Genomic DNA, 12,199 nt, shown 5'->3' on the forward strand with positions numbered 1-12,199 from the left:
GATAAATCGCAGACTCTAGATGACATCCAAAGATTGCTAGGAGACATTTCCAAACTACGGCCCACTTCTGGGATAACACCTGATCAAATAATCCATTTAAACAAAACCTTAGAAGGTACAAAGGCTTAAATAGTCCCAGGGAATTAACAACTGAAGCTGAGAAAGAATTGACCTAAATTGAAGAGGAAATTACAGAGGCACATGTGGATCGTGTGGATCTGGATCTTAACTGCGTTCTGGTCATATTACCCTCCAAATATTCCCTTACAGGGATTTTAATGCAGAGGAAAGATATTATCTTAGAATGGATTTTTTTTTACCACAGAAACTGAATAGAAAATTAAAAGCTTATGTGGAAAATATTTCTGAATTATAAAAGGAAAAGCGAGACTTTCTCAATTAGCAGGAATAGACCCAGCAGAAATTATAGTACCTTTTACTAATGATAAAATTAAAAATTATTGGAAGACAATGAACCCTGGCAAAGAGCTTATACTAACTTTTTGGGGAGAGATTAATAACAATTATCCCCAAAGTGATAGTATTAACCTTATAAAGAAAGCTAATTGGATCCTTCTTCACACTGTACACCAATACCTGGAACCCCTACATTCTATACTGATGCAAATAAATCAGGAATGGCAGAAGATTTAATTAAAGTGGAAAAAAAAACTTTATGATTCTGTCCAAAAGTCAGAATTCTATGCTATTCTCATGGTACTAAGTGATTTTAAAGAACCTCTCAACACAGTTACTGATTCACAATATGCAGAAGGAGTTGTTTGCATATTGAAACTGCTAAATTTATACCAGCTGATACAGAATTGACTTCATTATTTACTAAGGTTCAATAATCAGGAATATATATAACACACCTCTGATCCTATGCGGGTCTGCCAGGTCCTCTAGCACAAGGTAATGCAGAAATTGATTGATTATTGATTAGAAATATGCTGAAGGCATAAAAACATCATGTCAATAGCAAAGGCTTAACGAAAGAGTTTTCTATTAGATGGCAACAAGCTAAGGAGATTATAAGGAGATGTCCTACTTGTTCTTTAAATAATCAAACACCACTACCTCAAAGGAATGAAATCTTAAAGATGGATGTGTTCCACTTTGCAGAATTTAGAAAATTAAAATATGTACAATACACCATTGACACTTATTCATGTTTTCAATGGGCAACTGCTTTGAGTCTGGAAAAGGCTGATTTGGTAATCACATTTATTAGAAGTTATGGCTATCACGGGTATACCTGCACAAATAAAGACAGACAATGGTCCAGAATATGTCTCTAAACAATTTTTTGCTTCTTATAATATAAAGCATATTACATGTATGCCACACATTTTTATAGCTCAGGCAATTATAGAAAGATCCAATTGAATATAAAGGATATGTTAAACAAACAGAAAGGGATAAAATAATACCCCCAGAAATAGACTGCATAACACTTTATTAACCTTGAATTTTCTTAATGCTAATGAGAAAGGAACAATGGCAGCAGAGAGACATTGGATAATAGAAAAAACTTCAGGGTTAAATCAGTTGGTGTATTTCAAGGGTGTGTTGACCTCAGAATGGAAACCAAGAGAAGTGGTGCATTGGGGAAGGGGTGTTGCTCTTGTTTCCACAGGAGAAGAAAGGATACAAATACCATCAAAATTAATAAAGATTCCGTTTGAAAGGGAGAAATCTCTTGATAAAGAGAAATGACAGCTCACCCACAGAGGTGACAATCCTACAGGTGTAAGGAAACCTCATAAAGTTTAGGGCACGATTCTTTTCTTGTTTTTTTCAGGAAAATATCCATCTTCAAAAAGTCAGGAGACCTTAGACATCTATATACCTAAAGAGGAAAAGATAGTTATCCAGAAACAATCACCAAGCAAAGAGAAATATGACTTATGGTACCAATACCCTGTACAGGGTAAAAATTCATTATCTAAACATAGATATTTTTCTACTTCTCACTATAATGAGAGCCACAACTCACTTAAAAATCAAAGCTGGCTTTGGAGTTGGACAGTGACTATCCTTCTCTAAATCCAAGCATGTTATTGAAAGAAAAAATTCAGAGTTTCTGTCTTATATCTGAAGCCACCTGGTATGGGACAGAAGGAAAATAAAATTTAGGGACTTAGTATTATCAAAACTCTGCTTTCAAAAAATTTTACTTCTCTCCATACCTATTTTTGTCTCTATGGTACCTTTTACATATATATTCATATATGTCTATATGAATAATGTTTAAGTTTTGTACAATGAACAATAAATTTTCCTGCAGTAATCTTTGAGGTTTCCAGGAAGAAGATGAGGACCCACAACAAAAATTCCCCCTGGTTAATATGATACAATTATGCTGATAGCACCACTTTAAGATTGGTTTTGGGTTACAAACTCCTCAAGATGATTCCAATTTGGCTAGCTGAGATGGTGCACCTTCTTACAATGTTTGGCTGGAACTTCAAATAAGAACTTCAGGAAAACCCAGACTATCTGTAATTATACCAGACAGCAATCTTGAAACTTAACCCTCATTTTAGTTTTTATAGGATCCCATAGAAATAACATTGCCCTCATGACAGCTGGAAGAAATTCTAGAAAATGACATCCCATCTCCCAACAAAGTTTGTCTCAGGGCTAGGGACATTATTAGGGTTTGGGTTATAATTGGTATAGGGTTGGGGTTGGAAATGAAGTAGGCTTAGGGAGGAATATCTCTTAAAAAAAGGAAATAGATGGGATGGGATAATAGATTAGTGTGAGTTTACTCACACTAATAATAATATTGAGTTATAATAGTGAGAATACTTGTGAGCTATTCTTTATAGACAATTTTCATTGGTATAGATTCTTATATAGTGATACAAATTCAAATTATATTTGTTATATTGAATATGCTCCTTTGTCTCTTTACGTATTTATGCAACTATGCAAAGTTATTTTGTCACATTGTATGCATGCATTTTTCTACCTCAGCTTAAGATATTTTATATATTGATGCAATTTTAGGATATATTTATTATATTGCACTATACATTTCTACCTCTGATCACGATACTTATACATTGTTTACATTCTGAAGTCATTGTCTCAGAAATGTTGCACATTTCTTTAAAGATTGCTTAATTTTTAATGCAAAGCCTTATTCTTTAAATTATATAGGTATTAAGAATTACTGGTCAATAATCATCCATGTTTGTCATATTTAGACTAATCAGGTTCTTTAGATGCATTCCACAATGATAGGTAATCTTCAAACACTTCAAAGAACTGTAGAATATGGGATTTAAGTAATTTAGGATTCTGTTGATGTAAGACACAATTGCTCCTGGCAGTCCTGATCTGTTACTGAGAGAATTTTGGGCACTGAAGATACTCCACTTTCAGTGTGTTTACTTCTTGGCAAAACTGGCATTTTGAGAAAGAACTACCCCTATCTTGACTACTGACAAAATGCACAGTGTCTAGACTGGACAAGCAGGATACAAGCAAAAAGACTGCCAAACCATGCCAAGACAGTTTGAGACAATTTTAAAGTTTTCTTGACTCTGAAAATGGTCTTTCAATTACTCTAGGACTTAGCCAAAGTCAATTTCCCCAACATTGAAAACTTTGGGTGATTGCCCAGGTAGCCGGTTGTCTCTCGTTTCTTTTGGAAGTTGCTTGATTGTACTTTCCCTTCTCAGGCCTTTGATGGAGTTCAAAACTAAATAGTCATAGCTATTTTCCTCTCATGTCTTAACCAAGCCATTTTTATTATAAGACTTAGACTCCTTAGGCTAGGATAACTATTGAAACCTTTAGCATATGTTTCTTGTTTGATGTTGTTGATGCTGGTTGTAATTATAATTTTTATGTATGTTTTTGCCTCTTCTTTTCCCTGGGCAATACTTGATATTTGTTCTTATTGTATATAGTTTTGTATTATGCTTAGAACTCTCTTATATAGACAAAGAGGGAGGTGCTGAGGGAACTCCTTCAGCCAATAGCCTTTAGGATACCAGCCCACTTTGGGTGTGTTCTCATGTACTATAAATACAGATGAAAAGCATGGGCAGGCCTCTTGGCTGCTGGATTTGGTTTCAGTTCTCAGTGCATATAGAGGATAGTGGTTGGCTACTATTTCTGTGAGTTTATCCCCTAATAAATACACCTTTGTTATACTCCATTCAGGGCTATTTTGGAACTCTTTTGTATGCAAACAAACTATTCTCAACAATCACATCTCCCCAAAGAGAGCCATGCAAAAGAAGCAAAAGAAAATGGGATGAGTTCTTCTTTTGTTTATTTGTCCCAGGAATTAAAAAAAAATCAGCTTTATGAAACCATGATCTTCCCCTTGACAGATGAATCTGTACATGAGCATCGTGCTTTCAACCAACAGTTTACATTTCAAGAGGAAGTTAAAGAAAGTGATGAGAAGACAGTGCTATTTGTCACACGTTGTAACACTGATACAAAAAATAGTATTCTGATTAGCAGCTTGATTGGCAACCCATGTAACCCTAAATAGTACTACAAACCCAGAGAGTGCACTTCAACACACAGTTACTTTTGGCAAAACCATATGTACAATTTTGAACAAATAAATACATAAATACAATCATTCATATATAACAATATACCTAAAGGTCAATTATCATCAAGCGCGTCTAGTAAATTATTTCTTCCATTCACAAGTTACCTGTTGCTTATAAAAAAGTATCTTCACCTTTACAGAAATGATACAATCAATTCCCGCACTGGACCCACATATTAGGAAAGGTAGAAAATGATTTCCAGATGCTGTACATAAATATCCCATTGTCTTTTGTTAGAAGAAATTTGATTGAAAAACTCCTTCCTTGGCTTCTCTGTAAAGAGTTCGTTTCCCCTCCATTTCTCATCACATAAGGGGTTTTGTTCTCCCGTATTTAATCAATATTCAAATCAAAAATGATCTTCATGTTTTGAACCTGGTTATTTAAAAGTACATTGTTACATTGTCATATAGTGAAACTGTTCCAAGAAGACACAAAGCCACATAAACGAGGCACCAAAGAGAAAACATTTTTTCCCTCTAAGAAATAAATGAAGAAACTTTAAGATTATAGATGCTGATGTCATCTAGTACATAATGAAGAAATAACGGGAAGTTAGACAGTGTTTACAAAATTCTTTGAGCAACTTCTGGCTCAATAGTGCCATCATTATTTTCACTATATTATTGCAGTGCTGAGGACTAAACCCAGAGCCCTTTGTATGCTAGGCAAGTGCTTTACTGCTGAATTACACCCCCAGCCCCAGAATACTGTCATTATTATGATTTTTTTCTTAAATAAATGGTAAGAATGGCTTAACAAATAACCTTGACAGTAATTTGACCAGTTTCTTGTCATAGAAGTAACAAAAGTAGAAAATTAGAGCTTTTCCTTGGTAAGTTAAACATTTTTTTTTGAACATCCAAAAAACAAAGAAGGGCAAACATGCTTAAGGCTATTGAAATCCTGGACAAATGGCCTTGCCTCATCCCCTTCCATGCAGAGGAAAATGTTACACATCAAGCAGATTCTAGCTGTACTTACACTTGAAGTGAAGAAAAAACCTCTTTTAAAATATGTACATGTAATCGTTGATGTCTATTTACATGTTTATCATATGGGCACTATGAAGCGTAAAAAAAAGATAAGAAATAGTTCTTTAAGACATGGTTTTCTGATGTTTGCTCCTTTTCAAGACCAGGGCTCTATGCATATTCCACACATAAATATAAAACAATTCATAGGTGGACACACATGGTTATTATAATGTGAGATTCTTTAACATGAAAAGTGACTTGGCTGAGCATGGTAGATGCAAGGCCATAGTAGGAGACAGAGACTGCATTCAGCTGTGCAGCTGGGAGGCTATGAGGCTTCCCCAGTGATTGGAGCTCACAATGGTTGAGGCTGGGTGATGAGGGGGTGGCTCAACTTACCCTGCTTCACCTCTTCTCTGAACCCTTGACACTGCTCAGGGATCAAATCAAATGAAAGGGTGGGAGGACCTGTGCCATTTAGTACTTTGGGAATAATGATAGATCCGGTGTTTCCTAGCAAGGGTTGATGAGATTATAGGGGCTCCATTTCTTCCCTTTGTCTCCCTATCACTACCACCATCAGCTTCTATGTGGGTATTCCAGACGTCAAGGTGCAAATAAAATAGATTTTTTGGAACACTTTTAGCTGCGGGTCTGTTTTTGCATGACAACGATGAGTTCCCTAATGAACGGAAGATGTGCTGAGTGCTTAATCCTCATCTAAGGATTAGCTCTACTCATCCTAAAAAATTATAAGAATTCATGGCAAATGATTCCTATGATTTATGCAAACCAAACGTAAAACTCCTCCCAAAGCAAAGCAAATGCTTTTCAACATTCTGGGATACCAAGGCAACACACCAGAGTGACAAATTTGTCACCCAAACCAGAAACATGGCAGAGAAATTGAAGTTTCTACAATCAGCTAACTTATAGCCAAGGAAATATCAAGTCTTGGAAGAATTAGGTACACTGAGAGTTCACAGTCAATCTTTATTTGGGTAAATTGTTATATTAAGATGACGTTCCACAACTGATGACCATCTTTATAATGACTGTAATCATTTTAGCATTTAGCATAATGCATGATACATGGCATTACGTAGCACCTTTTAAACTAAAGATTTCAAAATACTTATTAGCAAACATGATTTGCTCTCACAGTACCTGTGAGGTAGATTTTCTGTTTAGCCATTTTGCAAGTGAGCATACAGAAGTACATCAAAAAAACCGAGATGCCTGTTCATAGGGTCCATGTAAATTTGTGGCATCAGTGGGATCTGAACTCAGGCTTCCCTGTTCTTCCTTCCCTTGGATCTCAGCCACAGAACCTCCAGAACATCTCAGAACAGCTCTGCTGCTAAAAGTACTTAAATGCTTTAGATGTCATGAGCATATTACAGGTTTTTTTTTTTTTTGGTAGCAGGGCCACATCTTTCAATAACACTGGTACCTGTTAAAGATTTTTCTCACATGCTTTGTACACATGTGAGAGGGGCATTGTACACTATTGCTAAGCTTATGCTAGTTAGAATGGATGCCTAAATTTGCATTTTAGCAACTGCTATGTGTTGTTTCTGGCCCTCCTACTAACTTATTTTCTACACATGGAGACATACACCTGCCTGATCAAAGAACTATAAAATGCACTTAAAGACATTATATGGAAGGAAGCAGGTGACAGTACTACTTTTGGCAGTCTCCTTGGTGGCACCATGTAATATCTGTTCTGAAAAAAAAAATGTGTTTATTTGCTTACTTGGAGTAGCATTTTATGTACATCCCACCTGCTGGCCAGATTTAATCCTTGAAAGTATAAGCCTATGTGTTTTCTATTCATACAGAATAATTGATTCTCAAGTTTCAATTCCCATCTATCTCACCACAGTCTCCCTACCAGGGATAAGATAAAATCAATTATTGGTTGAATCGTGAATTCTGTACACATTCCTTGGCAATATATGCAAAAATCCAAAATCACATCCAGTGTGCCTTCCTGACTATGTATCTTTTCTGGCTTATTTTTTTCCCCTCTAAAGAGTTACTATTTATTTTTGCAGCAATGATATGAAGACCTTGGTGTGAATTTCCATTTCCTGACCCAGATTTTGATCTCAGATGCGCAGCGCACAAATCCTAGCAGTCATGTAGAGTCACTTTTGGAAACAAATGACAATGTCTTAGGATCCGAGAATGAAATCTGGCTCTCCCAACGCACTTACTGTTTCCATGACTGAGCCCAATACTTGTAAATTAGTGATCCAAGAAAGGAACCAGGAACAGGAAGCAAAGACTTTACAAAACCCCTTACCAGTTCATTTTCCCTTGGTGACACCCGCAAAATACCAACACCTTAGTCTCCATTTCTTAGAAAAGAAACGTATGTACATCAATAAAAACCCTAGCATCTGAGATGCTTCTTGCTTGACATGTCGTTCCAGATCCTGTGCATTTCTTCCGGGGAGATCTGGTGGACAGTGATGACGCGGCGGTACCTACACAAACTGTAGGCCATTTTCCAGTGGTTGAAGCCGCTATTCTGGAAAGGGTGTATGCCTAGCTTTCGAAGACACAGTCCCACGTACACATCTTCAAGGTGAAGCAGCCTGGTATGGAGGGAGGTTTTGTAAATGAGTTCAGCAACATCAGCGGAAAAGATATAGCCAGTTCCTGAACAGAATGGCGGGTAGTTGCTGTCAGGGTACAAATCCCGAGGCATATACCACTTACTGCGGACATCCCGGATGGGCCCACCATTGATGACGTAACCAGTAAAATACCTTCTTCTCGGCTTGGTGGAGGGTTTCAGGAGTTTATAAATAAGGTTGTCCATATTCACAAAAATGTCACTGTCTGTCTTCATGACATACTTGGCCTTGGAACAGAAAGTGGCGACCCATCTCATCCCCATTAAGGTTTTGAGGGTGAGGTTGTGATAAGAGTCAATGAAGTCCTCTACGATGATGTCATGGAAGATCTGACTCTCTTGCTCCACCATCTGGTTCAGAACAGGATCAGCATTTTTGCCCAGGAGGAAGAGAGTGGCTATCTTGATCCCTTTGAAGTTGTTTTCATCCCCCCATGTCTCCCTGATGGCCTGGCGCGCATCAAATTCCTTGTGTGTGGTGCTAATGAGGATCACAAGGAAAGGAATGTTTTTCTCACATTTGTTGGGCTCATTTATCAGAAACTCAAAAGAGTGGGGGTTTATAGGTCGAGTTCTTATGTTGCCAAAGGTGAAGTTTTTCCGGGCAACTGTTAGGTGAGTAAATGGCTTTGAGCCAGTGTAGGAAGAAGTAGGTCGCGTGATGCTCAAGTACCAGAGAGCGCTGGCCCAGCACACAACGGTCAAAACATAGAGGCAGGAAACCTTTGAAGCCATGGTCTTGAGAACAGGTCTAGTGCAAAGGCTGAAGAACACGTCTTTCGGGCACGAGTTTTGCGTCCTTTTGCGAAGGCAGCATATTATTCAGCAAGCAATGAATTCTGCAGGAGAGGAGTCGGTTGCTAGGTGTCCCTGAGCCTTAGCTATGCTCTGGCTTCGTAGCACTCACTTCTCTCTCCTCCCACCCTAATGGACGCTCCATGCCTCAGAAATCGTCCTTGGAACTCTGCAAAATCAATAAAGCACAGTTGTGTTCAGGTTTACTTAGCCATGTTCATATTCTTGAATAAATACAATAAAGGCATAAGAATTAATCAGTGATGACAAAAATCATTCATTTCCATAAGCCTTAAAGAAACCCTGACATAACCTCCTAGCTTCTCCTGTGGCATGAACAGAAATTGTTTATGCATATTTATATTTAATACATGAATGCACTAACCATGAGCACGAGATGGCTAGGGAGTAGACCTAATATCAGTAACTTCCTGGAAGGAATCTCCCTATTTAGAAGAGGCTATCATTGCACTTAGATACTGTTGGGCTCTCAAAACTTTCTGAAAAGCTCACGCGCCATTCATATCCCTTCTACTTGTCAAACTTTGAGCTTCTAATTGCTTGATTTTGATAAAGAAATCAACTCTTAACATTGCTTTGCTTTCTCCCATTGTGCATTTGGAAATGTCTTGATCACTGCCTGCAAACCTTTGCTAGTACTCTGCTTTCTTAGCATAGACAGGAAGAACGACTGCCTGGTCCTGATTCTGGCACGGGCACAGCTCTTACCCTCCCTCATAATGAACAGCCAAGAGAAAAAAAAGACTGGAATTTCATAACTCTAATGACTGATCAGAAGAATGGTACCTTAGTCTTATATATCACTATGGGAAGAGATATGCCTTGCTAAACTGCCTGGGATATCATTAGTAGACTACTATTTAAATTCGATGGCAGGAATCTTAAATATTGTGTATGTGAGGGCCAGCCATGATAAGCTAAGTCTGGGAAAGTCACCCAAAGGAAGTTCTTTACTTCCAAACATTATCACCTGGGACTTTGGCCATCGATGAATTTAAATGGAGTCTGGAGTCTCCTCTATACTATGCTCCATGTGTCTTGACTGAATACTTTCAACTGTGGCGTCATTGTCTAAAAGAAGCAAAAACCCAAGGAACATAAAGCCAAACTTCAGAAACCATAAGGCAAAATAAATCTTTCTTCTTTGTATGTTTTCTCGGAAGTACTTTAGTTATGGTTACATGAAAATAGCCAGTACGTGGAAAGCACCAACTCGGCATACTGGTTATGCTGATTTCAGAGTTGTTCTAGCAGTACAGGATTGTCAGCTTTCAATGTCCCTATATATTTCCTTAAGAAAATTACACACTGGACTTTTCCATTCATTCCTTTTTTAAAAAAACTGATATGTGGTTATACACATCGGATGAGGATAATGTGAAGGACAATTGAGTTTAAAGTCCAAAAATTCAATGACTGTGTGACAGAAGACTATAGATGGAAGTTTCTGTCCCACCTGGTCCCATAGTCATTCAGTCCCAAATAAACACACATTGGTTTGTATTAATTATAAACTGGTTGGCCTATTGCTCAGGCTTATTACTGATTAGCTCTTACAACTTAAATTAACCCATAATTCTTATCTATGTTTAGCCATGTGACTTGGTGCTTTTTCTCAGTAAGGCATTCTCATCTTGCTTCCTCTGTATCTGGCTTGTGACTGTGTCTCTGCCTTTCCTCTTACCAGAATTCTCCTATTCTGGTCACCCCACCTGTATTTCTTGATTTGCTACTGGCCAAACAGCATCTTATTAAGCCAATATAAGTGACATATTTTACAATGTACAAGAGTAGTATCCTATAACATTTCCCACTTTTTCGTTTCAAAACAAGAACTCTGAATGTAATCTCCTTTGTTTAGCTTTTTCCCTGACCATTATCCTTAACAAATTGTAGCCAATATTCTAAACGAAGACAAATTGAAGTTTTAAATATTTCAAAAAGTTTAAAGTGTTCAAATGAAGTTGTTCTTTAAAACACTAATCATTTCTAAAATTGTTATGGTTTTCTAGAGCTTATAAATATTATCCCAGACAAAAATATGTGTCAGATTACAAAGTACATTCATAAAAATATTTCTATTTCTTTCAGTTTATTTATTACTTGAGCTGATTTCCATATATTGACCAATCCATACTTCTCTGGGATGAAGCCTACTTGGTCATGTGGATGGTCTTTTTGATGCATTCTTGGATTCTGTTTGCAAGTATTTTATTGAGCATTTTTGCATCTATGTTCAAAAGGAAATTTGTCTGTAATTCTCTTTCTTTGTTGTATCTTTGTGTGGTTTTGGTATCAGGATGATTGTGGCCTTCCAAAATAAATTGAGCTATATTTCTTCTGTTTCTATTTTGTGGAATAATTTGAGGAGTATTTGCATTAGTTTTTCTTGGAGAATGTTGCAAAATTCTGTGCTGAAACTGTTTGGTCATCTCATTAGATACCAGAAAAAAAGCCTGTAATAAAATATAATACTACTGCATTAGAGAAGTCTTGAAGAAAGTATGGATACAAGAAACATACCTCAACATAATAAAGGTAATTTTCATCAAGTCTATTTATTATGGCCAACATCAAATTAAATGGAGAGAAACCCAAACAATCCCACTAAAATCAGGGACAAGACAGGACTTCCACTCTCTCCATATCTATATAATATAGTACTTGAAGTTCTAGCTAGAGCAATAAGACAACTAAGTAGAATAAAGGGATACAAACTGGAAAGGAAGGAATCACATTATTGCTATTCCCAGGTGATATGATAGGATACATAAACAAACTCAAAATTTCTACCAGGGCACATCTATAGCTGATACACAACTTCAGGGGAGTAGCTGGATACAAGATTAACTAAAAAAAAAAAATAGTAGCCTCTTATAGGCAAATGACAAATAGACTGAGAAAGTAATAATTGGAACAACATTGTTCATAGTAGCCACAAATAATACAAAATTTCTTGGGGGTAAATCTAACCAAGCAAAGAAAAGACTTGCGTGATAATAACTTTAAGTTGTTAAAGAAAAAAATTAAAAAGATATCAGAAGAAGAAAGATTACCCATGCTTATGGTTTGGTAGGAGCGATAGAGTAAAGCAGCCATCCTACCAAAAGCAATCTCCAAATTCAACACAGTCTCCATCAAAATTCCAACACAAGTCTCTACTTACCTTG

General features: G+C 36.9%; 1 protein-coding gene across 9 annotated transcripts in view; it reads right to left on the reverse strand.

The window, feature by feature from the left end:
- Positions 1-1,290: 1,290 nt before the first annotated feature.
- Positions 1,291-12,199, reverse strand: part of B3galt1 (beta-1,3-galactosyltransferase 1) — a 501,059-nt gene continuing 490,150 nt past the window's right edge. For 8 of the 9 annotated variants that reach the window (XM_075984985.1, XM_075984983.1, XM_075984982.1 and 5 more), the window contains one exon: positions 4,278-9,177. In XM_075984985.1, coding sequence (XP_075841100.1) covers positions 7,968-8,948 — 981 coding nt within the window. In that variant the 5' untranslated portion in view covers positions 8,949-9,177 and the 3' untranslated portion in view covers positions 4,278-7,967. Of the gene's footprint in view, positions 1,853-4,277; positions 9,178-12,199 lie in introns of those variants that run through there. The other variant, XR_012911780.1, reaches the window with a different exon arrangement.

Source organism: Microtus pennsylvanicus, chromosome 9 (genome assembly GCF_037038515.1).
Source record: "Microtus pennsylvanicus isolate mMicPen1 chromosome 9, mMicPen1.hap1, whole genome shotgun sequence".
NCBI classification, from domain to species: Eukaryota; Metazoa; Chordata; class Mammalia; order Rodentia; family Cricetidae; genus Microtus; species Microtus pennsylvanicus.